General features: G+C 44.0%; 1 protein-coding gene across 2 annotated transcripts in view; it reads left to right on the top strand.

Annotated features, from left to right (window-relative positions):
* Positions 1-22,255, top strand: part of PIK3AP1 (phosphoinositide-3-kinase adaptor protein 1) — a 68,875-nt gene that overhangs the window by 16,863 nt on the left and 29,757 nt on the right. Inside the window, exons 1-6 of one of the 2 annotated variants that reach the window (XM_067535303.1) lie at positions 2,518-2,563; positions 9,418-9,566; positions 13,445-13,589; positions 16,939-17,081; positions 17,840-17,972; positions 20,727-20,923. In XM_067535303.1, the coding sequence (XP_067391404.1) occupies positions 9,492-9,566; positions 13,445-13,589; positions 16,939-17,081; positions 17,840-17,972; positions 20,727-20,923 (693 nt within the window). In that variant the 5' untranslated portion in view covers positions 2,518-2,563; positions 9,418-9,491. Of the gene's footprint in view, positions 1-2,517; positions 2,564-9,417; positions 9,567-13,444; positions 13,590-16,938; positions 17,082-17,839; positions 17,973-20,726; positions 20,924-22,255 lie in introns of those variants that run through there. The other variant, XM_067535238.1, reaches the window with a different exon arrangement.

Below are 22,255 nucleotides of genomic sequence, written 5' to 3'. Positions count from 1 at the left end.
AACTTCTGTTTTCCCTGAATAGGGGGATTTGTGGCTTGCCTGGAGGGCCTCACTACAAGGGAGCTAAGGTATCCCATTGCTAGCAAGTAAGAACCTCTTGCATTGAGGTATTGAGGCTTTGAAATTCTGACCTTTGTCTCTAGCTGCGTCTGCGCCAGAGTCTTTCTTAAAAATGTCTCACTGTTGTAACTGCTCTGGGTGGGTGAGCATAGACCATGCCAGCGGTGTGTTACCCTGTTACACTTGTGTCCTGTGTGACAGAAGTTAAAATGCTGGTGGCCCGGCCTATGCTAGAGCTCCTACCGGAGCAACAAGTGGTGGAATTTCTGTGGTGAGAGCAGTGATAGGGAATGTAAGGAAAGTCTGCTGGAGATATTTCCTCTGTGCCTCGTCTTTCCACCTGCCAAGTGCTACCTCACAGGAATGAATGGAATGTTTGCAGAGGGCTTTGCCCTTGTACAGCATGTTTAATCCAAGAATCTCAAAGTATTCATTAACCAGCTGTGGAAAACAACCTAGCTCACCAATAATATAAAAATTACCTTCTCCCAAGCCAGATATACATTTGGAATGGGGGAGGGGGCTCTGAGCTCGTCCATGATCTCCCCGTCATGCTGTGCTTTTCTGCTAGCTAGTCTCACCTGCATTACCGCTATCCCTCTTCAATGTTGCTTCACTTGTTGCATGGTGCTTTCTTGTCCCACCACTTTAGGTCTGTTGCACCTGACTTAGATCTGAACTCAGTGTCCAAGTGTGTGTGTGTTGGGAGTGGAGGGGGGCGGGGGGCAGCCAGTTCACATGTAGGCTTTCACACTCATCCTTGGTGTATTGACACTAAATTCTGCTGCTCTTTGATCATGCTGCCTCAGCTGAGAAAGGAGCAGGGCATGGAAAAAAATGAAGTGTTCCCAGATCACCCATAAGGTGCAAGCTTAGCACATGAATTACTCAGCCCTGGTAGGGCTGGTTAATGATAGGCCATGTGAACTGTATTAATATCCAGATGCCGAAATGCTCTGGACAAGTTGCTGACTCTTTCAGTCAGCTCACATGTCTCGTGGTGAAAGAACGAAATTCTAAGTACTAAGAAACCACAGCTGTCAGCTCCATGCAGATAGTCAGTGTAATGAGGAGGAAATGGACGACAGCCCGGATGTCTGTTCTATGCGTAACAACATATAGCATATTAAAATAACTCAATGATTCCCATTGGCTTATATTTCTAGTAAACAGTTAGCGTAGCAGGTGGCCAGACCAAGTTTCTCTCAGGCTGTTGAGTGGGAGATACAGATGCACACTGAAATCAAACAGCTCAGTGGCTGTGAACCTGAGTGCGAAGGACTTGGCTGGGATGGGAGAGACACTGCATGGAGTTGCTCTCTGACATTCAAATATGGCACTGCCTGGATGTCCATCTTTCAAAGGCAAATGCAGTGGGATTCCTAGGACCCTGCTTCCTTGCTTGGCTGCTGTTCTCATGAGTACTTCAGAAGCAGTCAGGCCTGGTTTTGGGGTAGTTTATTTGAAGGGGAGCAGAAAGGCTCTTTTCCTACCAAGACAAATTAGCGTTTTCACCTGTGACTTGTTGAATATAATAACTACTGATAGAGGAAGCTCAATTCAGGTATTATCTAACTGATCAGGGAATTCCTAATGAGCCAATCAGATCCTCTCAGCAGTAATCTGGATGTTTTCACTTATAATTATACCCATTTTGCAAATATATATGGTGGCACTGGGGTGTGTGTGTGTCATTCTTCGGGTACTAGGATGGTGTAATGAGGCCAACTCTGCTTGTCCCTTTGGGTCTCTGTACTGCCAGGAATAGTAAAGTGGACTGTGCTGTGGTGCATGCATGTTCAAGTATCAGTGATAGGAGAACTCAGCCTTTCAATATAGCCCCCTTGGTGTTGCCTAATTGTGTGTAGGGGAAATTAGTAAGGGTCAGATTTTTCTGAATGAAAAAACAGGTGAATAATTCCTATCCAAAGTTCCCCCAATTGGCTGCTCCATCAGCAGATAATTGGATAACTGATTAACATTGCTCATTGTGTTTTCACTCTTTACCTAATAGCTCTGTTTCCAGAGTCTCCAGTCACCCGACACCACTAGGACTATGGGGAAATGCCCTATGAGATCAAACCTTTCAAAAGCTTTAACAAATCCCAGATAAGCTGTCAGGTGGCCCTCCTTGACCGCTCTTTTGTATCTGTGATCAAAGAATTCTAGTAGACTACAGAGGCCTGAATTGTTCATTTCTTTTATGGCTGCTGTGCTGATTGTCCACATTTTATTGTGCTCATCTAATCTTTGAAATCCTGTCTAATTTCTTTTCAGCCAATCTTCCTGGTACTGAGATAATCTGTGCGGGCCCGTGGTTCTGGGGTATTGCCCTTTGTACCTTGAAGACTGGCGCACTCCTGCTATCCTCCAGTTCTGAGAGCTGCTACCAAAAATATTCAGCGTTCCTTCAGCATCCTCGCCCCCTCCCAGCAACTAAAGGGAGATGGGCAGAAGTGGTGTTAGCTTCTGTAAGCAAGAAGAGGACCCCCAGCCCAAAGGGGTGAGGGACTTTTTGGTTTGAGGGGACTCTTTCTCTTAACCTGGAAAGAGTTCTGTTTGGTTTGGCTGGAGGGCTAAGCCACCCAGAGCCTCCTAGCCACAGGACTGACACTGAGCCATGAGGGTCTCGGTAAAATGAGCCTGCAACACTTGGATGTCCATCTTGCACTGTATCTGCCTTAGTCTGGGCTCAGGTTCCTTTCTACTGACTTCCCTTGGGTTGCAGTTCCACTTCCTGAAGAACAGCTGTTGGGCTGTGTCCTCTTTGTGCTCAGCCCCTTTCCCTTCCACTGACTCAGTAATATTTATCCTCTACTCTTGACTGATTCCTAGCCTTTTCTCCCTGTCACCAGGCCTTGGCCCTATCTCCTCTTTCATCTGCTTCCTTCACTCCTGATCTCGTATGACTGGATATTTTTGAAGAAAATCCAGGTACCATACAGCCTTTCTCCACAGATCTTGACTTCCCTCCCCTGTCTCCCCCTCGCTAGCTCTTCTATGTTCCTCTCGGCACTGCCTCTCCTTAAAGATCTCTGCAGTTGCAACCTCCAGTAGCTCTTCTCAGAACTTATCTTCCCCCCTCACACGGCTACCTTCCTCTCTGCCCACAATCTCTCTGCTTTCATCAATGATGATGCATTCACATTTTGCCTGCAATCTCCCATCTGAGATGGGTGTCTGGCTTACTATTAACTTCCAACACCTCATCTCCGCATACCATCGTCGTCTTGGATGCCATCAACTTCTTATGGTGGCACAGCTGAGTTTTAGACCTATAAATGATTGCTTTCTTAAAGAGTCTCCTTTTCAACTGAGTGTGATGCATATTGCACAATGTTGCTGTGCTCCACCCCAGAGATGGTGGCATTTTAGGGGTGGGGAATGATCCCTCTATACTCTAGAGTGCTTTGGGATCCCTTTGGAAGCCAGGCCATGCATGAATTTTCAGGGATTTTAATTTGTTCCTGTGACTGAATCACACACTTAATTGCTGACTCTTTGCTCAGTGCAGCAATTCCATCCTCTTGGATGTTTGATCCAATCAGGAACTATCTCTGAGATATTACAGAAAGTTGGTTCCAGGGGAATTATCAGAGCTAATCTGGAATCTCTGAAGCTGTGCTGTCCTGACAACAAACAGCCTGAAGAGAATGGCCAGGGGACAGTTATGCACATTGAAATACACTTGCAGAGAGACACATAAGAGATGGAGGGGCGTGTTTCATTAGCTCAGTAGTTATTTCCATAGATCTCATTTGTCTGGATGTACTTTTTTTGTCAGTTTCAATTATATCAGACTCCTACAGAGGGAAACAGAAAACAGCTGGCCATGGCAGGCAATTTCTCAAGGGGCTTCAACTTCAGATGCCCAGAGCAGCTGACCACGCATGATTCCAGCAGACGTGAATGGAAGCTGCAGATGCTCACGTCTCTGACCATGAGGCCCAAAGTTGGCACCCAAAATGGGATGGAGTCATTTTTAAATTAAGGCAATTTAAAACATTAATTTTAAACCATTTACAAAGCCTCCATCCACTTTAAATAGCTTTAAAACATAAATAAAAACTCATCTGAAAACTTGTGCTATTGAAACCTTAAACTAACATTTTGTAGCTAAATTAAAAATGCTGGTTTTTAAAAATGCCGCTGTTGGTAGAGTGCCTTTTCTTTGAGCTTTACAGTCCTGCAGGTTCAGAGACTTTCAGTTTTGTTCCAACAGAGCAAGCACTTAAGCAGGTAGGTACCTTCACTGACATGAATAGGCCCATTGACTTCAATGTGTCTGCTTGTGTGCTTAACATTAAGCATGTACATTGGTGTTTGCAGCACTAGGTTACAATTGTATTATTTTTTTTATTAAGTGTAATGAGATAAAATCTGTCACTTCATAACAAAATTGCTTCAGTATAGACAATGAAAAGCTATTTAAATAAAATACATTAACAAAGTTACCATGACCGTCACACATGGGTGCTTTTAAAAACCCACACTTAGGAACCGAAACTCAAGGCTCAGTTTTTGCCCATGTGACTTATTATTTGTTATTTGTATTGCAGGAACAGCTAGCAGCCCCCAGTCATGGCCCAGAACTCATTGTGCTAAGCGCTGTACAAACACAGAACAAAAAGACAGTCAAGTCCCAGAGATTTATTATTTGAAATCAGTGCAGGACTTGCATTCCTAATAGAACCTTGTTTAGCCGCTTCAAGCTTTCTTGATTTATGGAAGTTCAATCTATCAGAAGGTGTCTGGAAATATATTGTGGGTTGTTGGCTTATCATATAATCCTAGAAAATATGGATTGTAAGGGACCTCAGGAGATCATCTAGTCCAACCCCCTGCTCAAAGCAGGACCAACCCCAACTAAATCATGCCAGCCAGGACTTTGTTAAGCCGGGCCATAAAAACCTCTACGGATGGAGATTCCACCACCTCCCTAGGTAACCCATTCCAGTGCTTCACCACCCTCCTAGTGAAAAACATTTTCCTAATATCCAACCTAGACCTCCCCCACTGCAACTTGAGACCATTGCTCCTTGTTGTCATCTACTACCATTGAGAACAGCCTAGTTCCCTGCTCCCTGGAACACCCTTTCAAGTAGTCAAAGGCTGCTATGAAATCCCCCCTCTTTCTTCTCTTTTGCAGATTAAATAAGCCTAGTTCCCTCAGCCTCTCCTCATAAGTCATGTGCCCCAGCCCTCCAGTCATTTTTGTTGTCCTCCACTGGACTCTTTTCAATTTGTCCACATCTTTTCTGTAGTGGGTGGCCCAAAACTGGACACAATACTCCAAACGTGGCCTCACCAGTGCTGAATAGAGGAGAATAATCACTTCCCTCCAACTGCTGGCAATGCTCCTACTAATGCAGCCCAATATGCTGTTAACCTTCTTGGCAATAAGGGCACACTATCAATTCTATTTGGGTCTGGTTTTCTCACAGTGAGGATGCCAGTGATCCCAGGGGCTTGTTTTTTATCAGCGTCGATGAGCATTTTAAATATGAAAATGTCTAGTAGAAAAAATTGCTAGCAATTTATTAGTAGAATTTTGAGATTTTTGATAGTGAATATACTTTTTTTAAACTTCTAAATTCACAGTCTTAATTAGTTAGTGAAAGAACTAGCAACATGTACATTTTAAAATTCATGTTTTAAATAAGAAATCAATCATTTAAAAACAATCATTACTATTCTCCTGACCACAAGCCACAAACTAATCATTTCAGAAAATTTCAGCCAGTACTATTGTCATTTTAAGAATACCAGGAACCACTTAAACAAAACTCAGATGTTTCCCGACATCATGGCAGCTTTATGATTAGTTTTTGGCATGGGAAGGAGTGACTTCACTTGTGATTCTAAAGTGGTGTGAACTGAGTGCTAGTCAGAAGTGACAGGCCTGCAGACAAACATCGTCAGTCCACACCATGGGTGCAAGTTGTTGAGCAGGTGTAGAAGCATATTCAGTTTTCTGTGGAGGGGCTGCTTCTTGTTGGGACAGGAGCGTTTACTCACTGCCTAATTCAGGTCTTGGTGCTTCTTCTGGGACCAGTTCAGCGTGTTGGCATTTTTGTGGTTATGGATGTTGTCTATGGGAAACTGGACTGAGGTCACCATTCTTCTCCTGAGACAACCGTCACAGTGACAGGGTTCACTCCGCTCCCAGGCCTTGGGTCTTCACCTCTCTCCGGCTGGAATCCTGAGAGACTGCGTTGTCCCAGTCTTAGATCAGGCCCAGGAGGACAGCATGCTTGGTATTGGCCATGCTTACTCTGCAGGTCTGGCTGGGTCTGGCACCTGCAGTTCTTCCCTTTGGGAGCACATGAGTGGTGGTGAATGCAGAGACCAGAGAGCCTCCGTAAATCACAATATTGTTTAATCTTAACAGCAGGAACAAAGCATAACATGAGAGAAAAGGATTTTCAAAATAACAAGAGGTCTACCCGCACGTCTGTTTTACCTAGAGTCCTAGGCAGGCTTTTCTTACCCCAGACCCCTAATCTCTGGGGATCTGGATCTCAGTCTGTTCATCTTATCCTCCCTCTGCCTCTATCCTGGATGGCCTCTCTTTAAATCTAGCCAGATTTCCTTATTTTCTTGCCTCACATACTTGGGCCTGCTGCTTCAAACCAGTTTGAGCTCCGCAGGGGGTCTGAGCTAGAGCAGCACCGTGACTAGCTCTTGCATTGTTTCACGTCTTTGCTGGGAAGTGAATATCTGGTTCAACCCCCTATCTTCTGTTCCTGGGTGCATTTCCCAACAATCTTTTGATATTGACTTAACTCAGGATGGCCGCACAGTAGCAATCACAATAACCTGGACAATATATAGTAAATCACTCCACAAACAAACCAACATATGACATGCACACATTATTACTGGCAGCTACAACCCATCAACGCAACTGCACGATGACCTTCAATCAACACCAAGCTGAGGAAATACTAGAGATAGACCTCAAACATGACTTCAAGACATCGTGTGTTGGGAGCTGGCCTGTAAAAAGATCCAAGCTGGGAGTAAGGGAGCAACTCCTCTTCTTTTTCTTTCTAGTAAAGAGAGCACTCTTAACTTTGTGACCAAGGCAATGATTCTTGGGGGAGAGGGGGAAATACATAGAATATCTTATAATGGAAGACTCAACACATTTTGTGAGAACAGTGCCAGACAAATTCTCTCACACACAAAATGGATAAAATAATCAAATACCTTACAGAGAAAACAATACAATAGACACAGTGAAATCATTTAGATGAGTTGATATAGACATGGTAATCTTATACCTATATGATAGTCAAGAAGGATATACACAGAGGATAATAATTGAATTGTATCCCCACTCCTCCTTTAACTTTTCTTTCTTCCTTTGCTCTCAAGACTATTCCATGCCCACCCTCCATGGGAAAGCTTTCAGTTTTTTCCTCTCCTTCACTCCCCCCCCCCCCCCCCCCCAAAAAAAAAAAAAAAAAAAAGAGTCAGGTGAAATATATATGAATGGTGAAATATATATACCATGTTGTGGTTATGTTTAAGTAATTGGGGGGAAAAAGAAGATGTTAGTGATGAATAACATATGGTCAACATACAATATGTTGCTTAATATTGTGAATTCTGTAATTAGAAAGTGCTTAGACATGTCAAGACAATGTAATTATAATGGCTTATTGTAAATGACCCAAAATATCAATAAATAAAATGTTCCCTCCCTTCTCCTGAAATGAACCAAAACAAAAACCAAGCAAACAGAAAACCCCACCAACCTGAGTGGGGATGTGTGATACCCACTGACTGATGTGTGTGCCTCTGCCCCTACTAAATGGAATCAGAATCGCTCAACTATGGTTAGAAGCTGGTGGTGATTCTCCTTCAGTTCAAGGGACTGTGTTTTTGGAGAGGATTGAGATTTCTATCCCTGCTGTAGCCATGAAGCTTTGAATGTCTGACGTGTAACATTGTCCTGATTGTGGAGGGGTGAGTGGCCATGGATTTATTACAATATAAGATAGTGACATAGAGGAAAGGCTCTGTATCTTACCCAATACCCAAAGCCAACCAGTATCGACGCAGTCCCGCTTGCCGCAGCTTTAGTTCCTGAATTAAACTTGTCTGCCACGCTGGAGCAGAATGAGGAAATTTCACGAGGGGACAGCGTTGCTATCCCCGTTACGTAACAACAATTTGGTCAGAAAATGGCACCGTGCTGTCTGCTGAGTCGCTCTCTGGACACAGGATGGAGTAGCTAAAACAAAGGGCTCATCAAGAGGCCTTTAAACTCGGGGGGCCAAATTCATCCCAAGTGCAACTCCACTGAAATATAACCAGGGGAGTTGCAAGTGCCTTGGCAGACCCTGTGGGAGCAGAGGAGACCTAGGCCTGGAGCAGCTGTGAGGTAATGAGGGAGACTGATTGGCTTGGAGCAGAAAGGATGGATCCTGTAGTCTGCCATAACTCTCTGTGGTGAGCAATACAAGTAGGCCCGCAAAGGCAGGATCATCCTGGGCATTAAGGGGGATCAATTACCCTTTTATTGCTTTGGGAGAGGAGTGTGCCAAAGGCTTGCACTGTTAGAATCAGCCCAGATGATGATCAAATTCCAGTAACTGATATTTATGTTTTCATATTTGAGATGAGAATAGGGCTGTTGAATAATCATATTCCACGCTGCTACAGCAGTTCTGTAGCACTGTTTGTCTCTGTGAACAAATGTAAACCATTCCCAGACGTTCAGTTACAGGAATAAATGAGGAAACACGGTTAATTCCCCTTTCTTCAACTAGATCCCCTTTTCTAAGTTCTGGTTTGAGACTTTCAGCAGGTTCTTTTTTAGAATATTTCTAGGTTTGTGTGCTTCTCCATGCACCCAGGTATCTTTAGTACATGAGAATGGCGTAATGCAGTGGTTCCCTGCTGACTGCAGAAGGGAGCTGCTGCCTAAGTACCTAGGCAGAGCATGTTGCCATAGGGCTACAAGACTGGTGCAGACTCCTTGCTGCAGCCAGGGGACAGGAGATCAGTGCTCCCCTCCCCCTGGCTGTTGCAGGGAGCATGGCAAAGCACTCCATCTGGGTCCATAGGCACTGGGGTCTGTGCTGGAGCCAGAGGGAAGGGAGCACTCATCTCCCGTCCCCATGACAGCAGAAGGGAGCCACTGCCTAGGGACCCAGGTGGAACGCCCACAGTTACAGGATGTGTAGCCTCCTCGCTGAACTCCTTCCCTCTGGCTGCAGTGGGGGAAAGTGGAGGCTGCTGGCGGAGACTGGTGGCCCTTCAGGGTTGTAAAAATGATCTGTGTGACCCTCAAGCCAAAAAGGTTGGGAACCACTGGTGTAACGAGTCTCTGTCTGCTTTGTTTAGATTCTGGCTGCGATTCTGTGACTGATACAGAGGCAGAAGACGAGAGACACCCAGTTTATTGCAGGAAACTTGCAATGAGTCAGCAACACGGGACATCTGAGAACACCCTGGGAAATCTGGTGGTGCGACCTGACCGCATCCAATGTGGGGTACAGTATATTCATTTCCTCTAGAGTTCTCAACAGGGGCGACACAGTGCACTAGTGGCTAGTGCTCAGCTTTGCCATGCTGGAGACCCAAGTTCAGTTCTTTTCCTTCAGCCCTGCACCCAGTGTCTCAGAGTCCTTCCTCCAGCCCAGAAGCAACACTGTCACACCCAGTGTCCTAAAGTTCCCTTGGCTTCACTGTAGAGCCTCCGATGAAAACTTAAGCAGGGTTGCCACCCATCTTAAAGGTTGTGGAAGAGGCTCAGGCTTTTATGGGCTTGTCCAGGAAGGTGGGATGTAATGAGCTGAGTTGGACTATAGTCAGGTTCTGGGCTTATTGCACCAACTTCTAAGGTCTCACTGCACTTCCTGCAAATTATCTGAACCAGTTTCCTGTCCTGCATCTCTGTCAGCACAGCTCATCCCCCATGCCATGCCCCAACTGCACATGTGCCCCGCAAATCCTGACACGAGATCACTGCCTAATGGAGCATCGACTTCACTTCCCTCTGAATCTGGGGGTATAGGCACTTGTCTGACTGAACCTGACCCTGCTTAGTTTGAGATCTGATGTCTGTACAACTCAAGGTACTGACTGGTACAGGAGACTTGAAACCCAATCGTTAAGCAGCGCTACAATGTTGCAATGTGACCACCAGTTTACGTTATTTCCTTTTCACGCATTGTGGAGAAGGCGCCGGCTTGCCCGGCTTAGCCTTCCAGTGCAATGAAACAAGGTAAGCAACAGGCCCTTGCTATGTTTCCATACTTGTCAAAGTGTGGCCAGCTCCCAGGGTTTTGTAGTTTCTCCATATTTGGAGTCTGTTTTAAAGTCCCAGCTCCTGAAGCCATGTGGCTATGAGGGACAGCTTCCATTGAGAGTTTCTAGCTTTCTAGAAATTTGAAAATGTGAGCCATAAAGGCTCAGATTAGTAGGCAACTGAGGATCCAAAAATTTGTTGAACATGAATTTTGAAGCCATTCATGATCTTTTGCACCTGTCTCTTGATTTTTGGATGCTTGGGGTTGGCTGTATTGTTGTCACGTAATTTAAAACGACTACTGGGCATTTCTAACTCAGAGGCACAAACGCAAAATGCTCCTCTGTTCAGGGAGGGATGGGAAGGGTGGTGGGTCTGAAATGTGCCCCTAGTCCTTTGCTTTCAGATCTGCGGGTGTTGAGAGGGGAAGAGGTGAAACTTGCAACTCCTGAAGCCAGGACAAGGGTTTGTTTAGCTGCAGCAGTGACCCCTACTGTTTGCTGTAAGTAACTGAATTTGAGCTTCTAATGGACTCACAAGCTTTTCCGACCTGTAGCCAGGGCCGTATTATCCATTAGGCACAACAGGCACAGTGCCTAGGGCCTACGAAACTTTCACGGCCTACGAAAATTATTTTTATATATAATTTTTAATTATTTATTAATCTATTTAATTTATTTATTTAATTAATTTATTATATGTATTATATATTTATTATATTAATTATTATAATTTATTATAATTGTATTATATTTATTTTTATTATATTTATTAATAGCTTAAAATCAAATTAGTCATTTTGGTCGGGGGGCCTACGAAGGCAAGTGTGCCTAGGGCCTATGAAGATCTTAAAACGGCCCTGCCAATAGCACAAGGTATGTGGTGGCATCTGAACACGTTGGAACGTAGGAGAACAAACGCTGCTGTTGGACTGGAATAGTGCCCTGTGTGGCAGAAGTGCTCCTCATGGGGCCAGAAGGAAAGAGAATAGATTACAAGGAAATAATTGACTGTGTTTTGTGAAAGGTTCTTGCCCGTGACTGAGGCCTAAGATCTTTGTGTCCTTTGGGGGACAAGCCCACTGCAAAGAGCTAAATTAACTGGGAAGCTGGCTGAGCACTGGGCAGCCTCAGAATCTTGTAGGGCTGGGCAGCTTGAAAAAAGAAACCTTGGGTATGTTTGCAACTTCTGGGACAGCTGTGCCACATCTGTGGGAACAATGCTGCTACCATCTCTGTTACATTTGGACAATCCATCATCTCAGGGCATTTCCAGGTTACATCGAAGCCTCAGGAGTTACCAGCCCTATACATGCTTTAAAGCTTTATCCATTTCTAGTGTCTTCCATGTGGTCTTAATGAATTAAGCCTCGCAACAACTATATGCTGTAGGGAACTCACTTCTGCCTTTGTTTCCTCGGGTTTAAAATGAGGATACATGCATTGCCTGAGATGTCATTGGCAGTGGCTAGGAATAGAATTCAGAACTCATGGCATGATACAATCAGAGACGATTTAAGACTGAGGGGGAAATCAGAAGCTAGGCTTTCTCTCTCATCTTTGGTACCTAGAAGTGTCTGAATAGTGTCCTTCGGATAGGCTTTATCCCACTGGCATGGTTGAGAGATCCTGGTCTACTGCATAAGTACAGGATACTCGCAGATAACAGTCATTGTAGTAGATGAACTGTTAGTGTACTATAATACTTCAGTGACTGCATTTAAGGTGTTAGTGATCTTTAAAGCCCTGGCTATTGAGAAAAGAGTAACATTATATAGCACATAAGATGTTAGATGTCCATATACTGTGTTAGCAGACTAAGATTGGCTGGAAGTCATGTTGGTCCCTAGGATAACATTCTCTGGGGCTGACAGTAAGGTCTCTCACCTGACAGCCTGGGCCACGAGTTCACTTCCCTTCACAGTTCACCAGAGTCGAAGCTGAGTGAGATTCACAGCATGATGTAAAAGAGATGGATTTTTGGTTTAACTTCTCCTCATAGTTTATAGTTTTGTGGAACTGAAGTACTTTAGATTACAAATAAAGCTTTCGCTGGACAGGTGCTATACAAATTGATAAAAGAAATAACTGATCATCTGAGGAAGTCATAATAAGCCTTTTTGGTCTGAAAAGTAACTGCATATTTGTTCCAATTTGCTTTCTTCGATCCTCTCCTGAGCATGAGAAATAACACCATTTGTGATATTTGAAATGATAGCTGGAAAAACTTACTTTCAGTGTAAGAGGCTACATAGCTGAAAATGTACAAGCAAGCAGGAGAGATTCCAGCTCTGTCCACAAAACTCCATCCTCTGTTTGCGCTGGTGTATACCCGTAACAAGAGATCTTGCTGGTTATACCTGGTGTGGAGGATGCTGTCAATAGAGTTATAATCTGTGCAAAGCTATTATGGAATTAGAAGCATCGTAGTCATGAATAGCAAAATTGGTCATTCTGGCTGCTGTCTCATCTGTGCAATACAAAGTAATTACTTATAACTTAGATTGCAGAAGCAGCTGGGATTGGGTCCCTGATGTGCCACGTGCTGCTCCAACACACAAAATATGGCTCCTTCCCCCCCGAGTTAACCAGTTTCTTAGAAATTGTGCATCACCTTAGATTATAATAAGGATGTACACAGGGCCCAGTATTTGTCTTAGGGTTTGTCCTTCACGTGCTCTTGAGCCTAGAGCAATTTCTGATGCTAATGAAACAGATCTAGTGGTTTCATGGTATTTCACTTCCTAGTTAGTGGATGCCACAAGCACCAGATTTCATGTTTTGACCATATAAATGGCATCTTGAGGCATTAAAACCTGATGCAAGCACCAGGATGTCCGGCAGTTTCACGGCCTGCCCCAATCCACTGTCTTTAGCTGTATTCAGAGGTCCACGGAACCCAAATACAGAGCTGTGTGTGTGACAATGAAATCTGATCCAGAAGTCATTTCTAAGCAATAACGTCTAGTGGGTTACTTTTTCCAAGTGAAGTTTAGAAATCCTGAAGAGGTGTCCCCCCTGCTCAGAGCTGAATTCAGCAGGGGAGGGCAGGACTGGGGTTGCAATGAAGCACAGCGTCAGGATATTGTGAACTTACATGTTGTGATGCCTTTACTTCTAGGTGCAGACAACACTTTATGTTATCATGAAATGTAAACTGGATTGTCAAGTGAAAACGGAAGCTGAATTCTCTCCAGAGAATGCCCCAACTGTTTGTGTGCCGGCCAAGATGGAAAACGAATACACAGTCTCTGTACAGGCTCCTGGTAGGTAGAACATCTCTCTCTGGGAATTAAACTGATTTTATTTGTCCTGCTAAAGAATTGCAGAAAGGAACAATCTAGAGTTTGGAACACATAAAGCTAGAGGCAGGGAGATCATAAACTTCTATTCCCAGCTCTGCATCTCTCACAGTGTAGGATTGGTAGAGCCCCTTGTCCCCTGTGTGTTTGTTTCCCCAATCTGTAAGGTCAGGATGATAACGCTGACTTCCTCATTGAGAGTTTTGAAGAACAATTATGGCTTGTAAAGTGCTTAGAAGCTGAATGAACCTATAGAAGTGCAAAGTATTATCACCACCACCATATTAATACCAGCAAGGTATCAGAAAAAGATTGATGCGAGTAATTGCATTCTTTGTACTTAATGGTTTCAAAGGACACAGCCGGGTGGTTTAGGCACAACTGCTAGCATAGTTTGACATTTAAGCAGTTTTCATTAGCACTCTTTATGTTGAGAATTTAAATATTTCCCAAGGTTAAAAACAAAACATCATTGTTTGCCTAGTTCATGGGAATCCATGGGACACTGGCTATTGAAAGTGAAACTTCTTGGGTGAAAAACAAGATCCACTTCAATTTAGGCTTAAACAGTTTCTTTTTGCCTTGATTATGGACATTTTAAGACAATGCTATCATCACCTAGGAATTACATATACATGCAAAAACAGATAAGGCAAGAAAAGTAAATGATCAAATTACCTTCCTTGGGGCTGGGGTGACTCTTCAAATCTTTGGTCTCTGCTATGTTTGAATCTTCTTCCCCTGTGTCTTCTCCACTTTCTTATTGTCAGTCGTCTATCTTTTATTCCCTGTTTATTAACTTTGTGCAGACTCAGTTTACCAAGTTACCTCATCTGTGTCCTGATCTAGTCTAAACCTCTAATTTATCATGTGTAAATCACAATAACTTACCTAAACTAATGGATTCATATTTATCCTGCTGAAATTTACTTTTCTCTGTCTGGTTTCCAACATATCTATTCTCTGCTGTCAACCCCACTGACTCCATCCGGTTGTTCTTATCTGATAGTAGTTGTTTATTCTTCTTACTGGTCTGTTTTTATGGCCTTGGGTTTTTACACATTAGCTTGCTTGCTGTGGGGGAGCCGGTGCTCCAAAGCTAACAGCTCCCTCTTCTTCACCCTGCTATCTGCATAGGCCAAGAATTTTACAGATAAGACCCACAAACCACTTTTCTTATCAGCACAATCTGAACTGCTGGATCAGGCAAAACACATACAAAAAGCAAACGTGCCTTTCTATTTCCTAACAGTAATATATATAATCATTATTTAGTATATAATTATTTATTATATTATTTAGTGGTATATTTGAGGTACACAATTCATTATGCAAGTCTCTAAAAAACTGATGAGTGTAGCTTGCTCTTTAATTCATGCAAACATATTTGTTCATTCTGAATTTGTAAAACATCTGAACTGAAAGTTACAAACCTAACCTTACATTTTTGGCCAATAGTGTTAGTTAATTCACATCCACTTTGATTTCTTGAGTCAAGTGGTGCTATTGCTTCATTTGAGAAAAGGTCATAATTAGAACTGGGCAAAATTTTTAATTTGCAGCTTTTTTCACCATAAAACACAAATTCAGGTTGACCAAAACATTTTGTGAACTCATGTCATATTCACCGAATGGTTTTGGTTGAAAAATAAAAAAATTATTTTTTCCCTAGAAAAGTCCAAACAAAATGTTTTGATTTTTCAGTTTGGAATGATTTTTCATTGAGAAAGTTCCTTCAATTTTATTTAATTTTTTTTAAAAAAAAAACCTCAAATGAAATTAAACAACTTTTTCCCCCCAAATATTTGGTTTACTGAAAAATGTTAGCTCTGATCGGAAACAAAATCTTATTTTTTTCCTGGAATAGAAAGCAAATTAAAAAAATCATTATTTGCACATGATGTTATAACATGAGGGTCTGAGGAAGTCAGGGCCAAATCATTATATCTGTTCAGCTTCCCTGAAGTCAATGGAGTTGCATGGGTGTAGATGAGGAAAACTTGGCTCAGCAAATGGTTAAGGTAGTGTGTCTAAAACAAGACTGTTAACTTAAATACACATTTGGAAACCTATTTATTCATAGATTCGAGGGCCAGAAAGGACCATTAGGATCATCTGGTCTGACCTTCTGTACAACACAGGACAGAGAATGTTCCCAAACTAATTCCTAGAGCAGAGCTTTCAGAAAAACACCCAGTCTTGATTTAAAAATTGTCAGTGATGGGGAATCCACCACTCTGGCTTTATAAACCTGTACCTCCCTTTCCTTTAGTTTATTGAACTAAAAAGTATGTTGAGCTTACAGTCTCTAATAGTAAGTGAAATAAGCTTTTCATTTCCTACATCTGTGACAGAGTAACTCTTCTAGTCAAAGTGGTGTTCTGTCGTGTTACAGCCAAAGGTGTATACAGGAATTAACGTTCAACCCTGACCTGGATCTGACTCAAAATGCTTGATGTAGGGTTTCAGAAGAAAAATGCTGACTCACCAGTGCTACGTACATTGAGTTACACATCAGGAGGTCAGAGATATATAGGGACTAAACCTGAGTTTGATTAAAGTTGCAGGACTGGAGTGCACTTACCCCTCATTGAAGTCAGTTTCACTATGGCCTGGTCTACACTCACCACGAATTCAGCGGCAGTCGATGGGAGGTATGCAAGCTATGTAGAGCAGCTTGCGTATCTCCTGTCAACTTCCTCAAATCTAATTAGCGTGATATCCCCACTATGCTGTGCTGACGAGAAATGTCCTCCCGTTAATGTAGAGTTAATCTTTTTGCGGGGGTGGATTCATTCATTCAACTTCCTGATCGATTGAGCAGGTCTTCACTGCCACTGAATCAATCCCACGAAATCGATCTGGCGATGCCGACAGTGCCGCCGTCAGTATGCTCATACACTCAGTAACTTCAGGGCAGTGGACAGGGATGCAAAATCTACCGTGAATTGTATGTGGTGCAGTGGTTTGGGGACAATATGGTGTGGGTTGGAATCTATTCCAGAGAACCCCAGAACTGGAGTGGCACAGGGTGCAGATGCAGTGACACAGCTGTGTGTTAGCATTGGGTAGGCCAGGGTAGAATTAGCAGGGAATGCTGCCAGTCAGGAGCGAGGTGCATTGACACAGCTGTGAAGGAGAAGGCTCCACAGTACCTTCCTACACTGTGCTCAAAGCAACCTGTAAGCCCTTTCTGATGCATGCCGAGTTCACCCACAAATTAAAAAGCTTCTGCTGGTGGAGTGGAGTGAAAGCCTTTCTGATGTCAGTACTTCTTCTGGATGCTCACTCTCATTGCCTGTTATTTTGAAAGACTTAACATCTGGAGCGGCATCTCTGCGGATATATTCAGGGGACTTGATGGTGGGTGAAGCAAACATCAGCTATTACACTGACATGGACGAGATCGGCAACTTGTTGGCTAACGCAGCTAATCCAGTGGAGTTCATGTGTCAGGTAATGAGAATGGACAAAAAGCGATTTTTGAAATCAACCCTTTCTGGGGCACGGGGTTAGCAAAAAAAGATTTCCAAAATGCTTGAAAGGAAATAGCTCACCTGAAGGATAGAAACATAAGCTAATTGTCTTTTCACAGTCAGCGTTAATTAGGCCTAACAGTGTTTCCCATCCGTTGCTGAAAGCCGAGTGTACTCTTTCCGTTTGAGGAGCTATGGTAACTCCTAGATCTATTGGAGCTCACAGAAAATGGAATAATTTAACACCCCAAGTTAGACTTTGCTAACTTGAGAAACTGGGTTTTACAGAACCTGGAATAAGTCTTCAAGAAATAAATCATTTAGAAATCTAAACATAAAAGCCTCATGCAACAAGGGAAACTGACCAGGCTAATTGAATGTATTGCAAAAAGTACAAGTAACTCATTCATTTTTCACTCCTGTTTCAATAAATGACTTAAACTTTGCATTCCAGGCTCACTCACTGTGCTTTCTAACCTGCATACTCAGTCACTGAGAATAGTAGTACCTGATCATGTCACTAAATACAGTATCATGAATACACATCAGAAAGCAGTTAAAATTGCATGTACAACCTTAACTTTGGCTTGTCTGGCCCTTTGAGTGTTTAGCGTTGTCATCTCTTGATTTCATTTTTTCGTAAGGTTTATTTTTTAAACCTACTTTATACATCCAAACTGAACTGAATGTCTGGCCTGAAAATGCCTCCAAGATAAATTACTCTTTGCTTGTGTTCAGGCCTTTAAAATAGTGCCGTATAACATAGAAGCTCTGGACAAACTGTTGACCGAGTCATTGAAGAACAACATTCCTGCAAGTGGCTTGCACCTGTTTGGAATCAACCAGCTGGAAGAAGAAGATATGACGACAAGTAAGCATTTAACAAACTTCCTCATTACAACTCTCTGCCTGTAATCATTGGCTATAAAATGAGTCGTCTGCTGCACCATGTGAAATAGAAATACAGGATTGTAACACATGAAGGATGGAGGAAAGAACCATTAGGTTACCTTGGTGGATCTGGGGCAGGATGTACAGTAAACTATGGCCAAGAATTTCAGAAGTGCCTTGTGATGTTGGGCAACATCTTTAAAAGAAAGTTGAGTTCCCTTTCAAGGTGTTAAACGAGGTGCTGTTATATTGATTTAGCTGGAATAAAGGGGCCCAAAGAGACAAAGGCATTAACATAACATAGTCACTGTCCAACATTAAACACGGTTTGGGGTTTGGTATTCAGAGACCTCAGCCTGCTTAGTACCATGGCAAAAATACTGTTACAAATCCTTTTAACTCTTTATTGAGAGATACAGAAAAGAAGGAATAAACAGTTAAACCATTTGAAATGTAGGATATTAAATACGGCTTTCCTTTTAATGACATCCCTTGTTCCCTTTCCCTTTAGCTGGAAAGAGTTTTTAGAAGGAGCCCTCTACCTGCTATTTGACAGTCTTTTAGTTGGCATTAAAGATGGTAATAAGGGTCTATTTGGGGAAAAGATAAAAAACGAGTTAAGCTGGACTGGAGCTGTCATTGTTGCTGTTCTTGTTAAAGTCTGATCCCATTTCTTAGAAGACAAATTGAGACAAATGCACACACAAGGGGAGAGAAAAGAGCAGCAAAGATAGAAAATGCAGCTTCTCTCTAGTGCTGACTGTCACATGCATCCTTGCTGCTGGAAAAACACAGCCATTCCAAGACCTGGCAAACTTGTTTCAGCACTGGGCTGTCTAAGGCATAGCTTTTAGCTGCCTTTCTGGTTACTTACAGCAGTGTTGGAAAATACACAGTCTTGGCTGACTAAGACAGATGGTTATTACACAGAAGGAAAAAGGAGATAGGAAAGAGAAGAGGTAAGGTGGGGAAGGAAAAGAACACACCAAAGGTACTTGTGTGACACAGTCTTGCATCCCAGTTGGTGTTTGGGATTCACTTGGAGCTGGCAATGTCATCTGGGTCCCTCCCTCTAGCCTGGTCTAGCCAGGACATCCCTCAGAATTGGGACAAAAAAAATCCAGGGTCCCAGGAGATGGTGGAGGTGGCAGCCCTGGTGAAACTTGCTCCAGTAGCGATTTTTTCTTCCTAATCTCTTTCTTAATGACCCTGAAAGGAAGCGATGGGTGGAATAGCCCATCTCCTCATTGTTTTGTCCTTCAGTTAGGCCTAATATCCAACATACCCATTTTGTTTCTTAATTTTTGGTCCTCAATTCCTCTTGTTTCCCAGGCATGATATTAACACAGTCCTTGAGTTATATCAGGAGGCTGTTTCGTTTAAACTAATTCAGTCTTCTGTCTCCCTTTTGTACTTTTTCCCATCAACATTGGCTAATCTAGGTTATTGCCATAGCTTATGAACCTTCACTTACTTTTTACCATTGAGCTCACAGTTAGGGGAAGTTTGGAGACCCAGTGCCCCAAATTGCCTGTCGTTCCTGAAAATCTTGGCCTGCTGTTTTGTAAAAGTAAAGAGTGCGGTGAAGACCACCTTGAACACATGCCTCAAGAGAGTTACCAGAACCTGCCTGGACAGCACTTATAGCCTCAGCTTGTTGCTGTGGTCAGACGGCTGCAGAATTCCCCTGGATTAGCACATGCCCTTCTTTTGGCAGTATTTTCCCATCCCTCTTTTGTATTGCCTGCCTCCATGTTTACTCTACTTTGCTGTCACCCCGCAGGGGGTGGTTGAACAGTGCTGCTCCTGGAATATCCAGAAAGAGGCCCTGTAAACCAGGCAGCTCACTTCTCCCCCAGGCTGGATGGAGCTTTCCTCAGCCTCTGTCCTGCGCAATCCCTGACATAGGCTGTGCACGTCAGTATTCACGAGCAGAACGTGCTCCTTGGCCTGGAACTAGCCAACGCGTAAGCACTCTGATATGAGCGTTTATGAACCTGGCCCAGGCCGAAATTAGCCACGTGCCTCTTGACCATGACTTCATGCCTCTGCCACAGTTTAGTGAGAATGTGCCTTGCTCATGGCTATCACTGCCATCTAGCTTCATGAGGAGTCACTACCCCATCTCCCCAACACCTGATGTGCTCCCCTAGCTAGTGTCACTGATGCATCAATCTGAGAAATGGGCAAGAGAACAACTGTTACCATTTTCACTTTTCACTCTCTTCTCCCTGCCCTTCCAGCTGATCCAGAATTGTTTCACGGCGCCCTTCCCCAGTAAGGTAGGAGGCAGATTGAGATAAGGCCCAAGGCTTGTCTTACTGACAAGGATCCTTGAGAGGTGCCTTTATTCTCTGCCCACCTTGGGCAAAATGCAATGCCAGCAGTGTCCCACTGTGCCAGACATGTGTGCCCTCCTGCAGCATTTTTCACGAGAAGATCTAAGTGTCTTTGAAGCTGAGATTTCCACATCTAACTGCAGTTTTGAAATGCCTTAAGGGATTTGGATACCAAACTCCCACTAAAACCAATGTGAACTGGGCATCCTAGATAACTGTCCTAGATAGCTCTGGCAGACTCAGCCCCCTCCACTCCATTTTGACCTAGTGTAGCTCTTCCAGGGCTATTTAGTGTGCTGCTTTTGTTAGCCTTTGCTAGCCATTTGCGTTCATTGCCCACTGGGTGTGCTGACGCTAGAGAGGAACTTGATTTCTAAAAGCCTTTGTTTTCTCAGATCAACGGGACGAAGAGCTGCCAACGCTTCTTCACTTCGCAGCAAAATACGGGCTGAAGAACCTCACGGCCCTGCTGCTCACTTGCCCAGGAGCCCTGCAGGCCTACAGTGTAGCCAACAAATATGGGTACTACCCAAACAACATCGCAGAAAACCATGGCTTTAAAGACCTCCGGCAGTTCATTGATGAATACGTGGTAAGAGGGAGCACCTGCACTCGGCATGGTGAAAGCTGCCCCAGATCGCTGTTCGTCAGGCTGGTCACCTGGCCCACAGGACGGTGCCGCGCACGGGGATGGCAAGCTGTGTGTGTGTGTGGGGTGAGGAATTGGTATAACATGAGCCCCTCTGCGCTGGAAGATGGGGCTGGCAGCTGGGTGCAGTAGGGGAGGCTGGGGGAAATGGTTAGAGATCTTGCAGAGAGGAACAGAAGAGATAGAAACAGAGCCTGCACTTCTGGTGCTTTTGCTCCCAACCCTCTGGTCCAGGGTGCCGATACTGATGAATCTGTGGCATCCTACCCCCGGGTGAAGCTGCTGAGATAAACCCAAATGCTGCCAAAACTGCAGCCCCTTCATCCTGTCTGGGGGAGAGCTACCGCCCTGAAGCAGAGTGTGCTGGGAGGCTGGGGCCCCAGAATGCTCTTGCATTGTCTGCAGTGTGGTGACACTTCAAAGCAGCAGGAAAAGGAGCTGAGGGGAAGTGCACTGAAGATGGTGAGCACTTGGCAAGGGCAAGGGTTACGCCTGGGCTTTAGATCTCTGTGTAGAAGGCCTCTCACTTGTTAGCTTGGGGGATAGACGTTTGGAAGCAAAAGGACTTAATGAGATGATGGAGGGGGATGTTCACCCTACCTGGTAGGGATGAAGCCCTGTTTGAAGAGTTGGGTGCTGCTTGAGTGTGGTGATGGTTTTCTGCGCAAAGGCACCTGACACACGAAAATGGACTGCACACGCTCCAGATTGGCAGTGACTAGCCAGATTGTGTGACCTTTCCCTAACCAGTGGGGTTACAAAGGCTGTGAATTGTCTCTGTTCCGTTAAAACTTCTGTACTTAGAATCATAGAATCATAGAATATTAGAGTTGGAAGGGACCTCAGGAGGTCATCTAGTCCACCCCCCTGCTCAAAGCAGGACTAACCTCAGCTATATCATCCCAACCAGGGCTTTGTCAAGCCTCAGCTTAAAAACCTGTAAGGATGGAGATTCCACCACCTCCCTAGGTAACCCATTCCAATGCTTCACCACCCTCCTAGTAAAAAACTTTTTCCTAATGTCCAACCTAGACCTCTCCCCCTGCAACTTGAGACCGTTGCTCCTTGTTCTGTCATCTGCCACCACCGAGAACAGCCTAGCCCCATCCTCCCTGGAACCCCCTTTCAGGTAGTTAAAAGCCGCTATCAAATCCCCCCTCACTCTTCTCTTTTGCAGACTAAACAAGCCCAGTTCCCTCAGCCTCTCCTCATAAGTCCTGTGCTCCAGCCCCCTAATCATTTTGGTTGCCCTCCGCTGCACTCTCTCCAAATTGT

Source organism: Emydura macquarii, unplaced genomic scaffold, assembly GCF_026122565.2.
Source record: "Emydura macquarii macquarii isolate MOO-44397 ecotype Brisbane River unplaced genomic scaffold, CSIRO-AGI_Emac_v2 contig_67, whole genome shotgun sequence".
In the NCBI taxonomy this organism is placed as follows: domain Eukaryota; kingdom Metazoa; phylum Chordata; order Testudines; family Chelidae; genus Emydura; species Emydura macquarii.
This window is presented reverse-complemented; position numbering and strand designations above follow the sequence as displayed.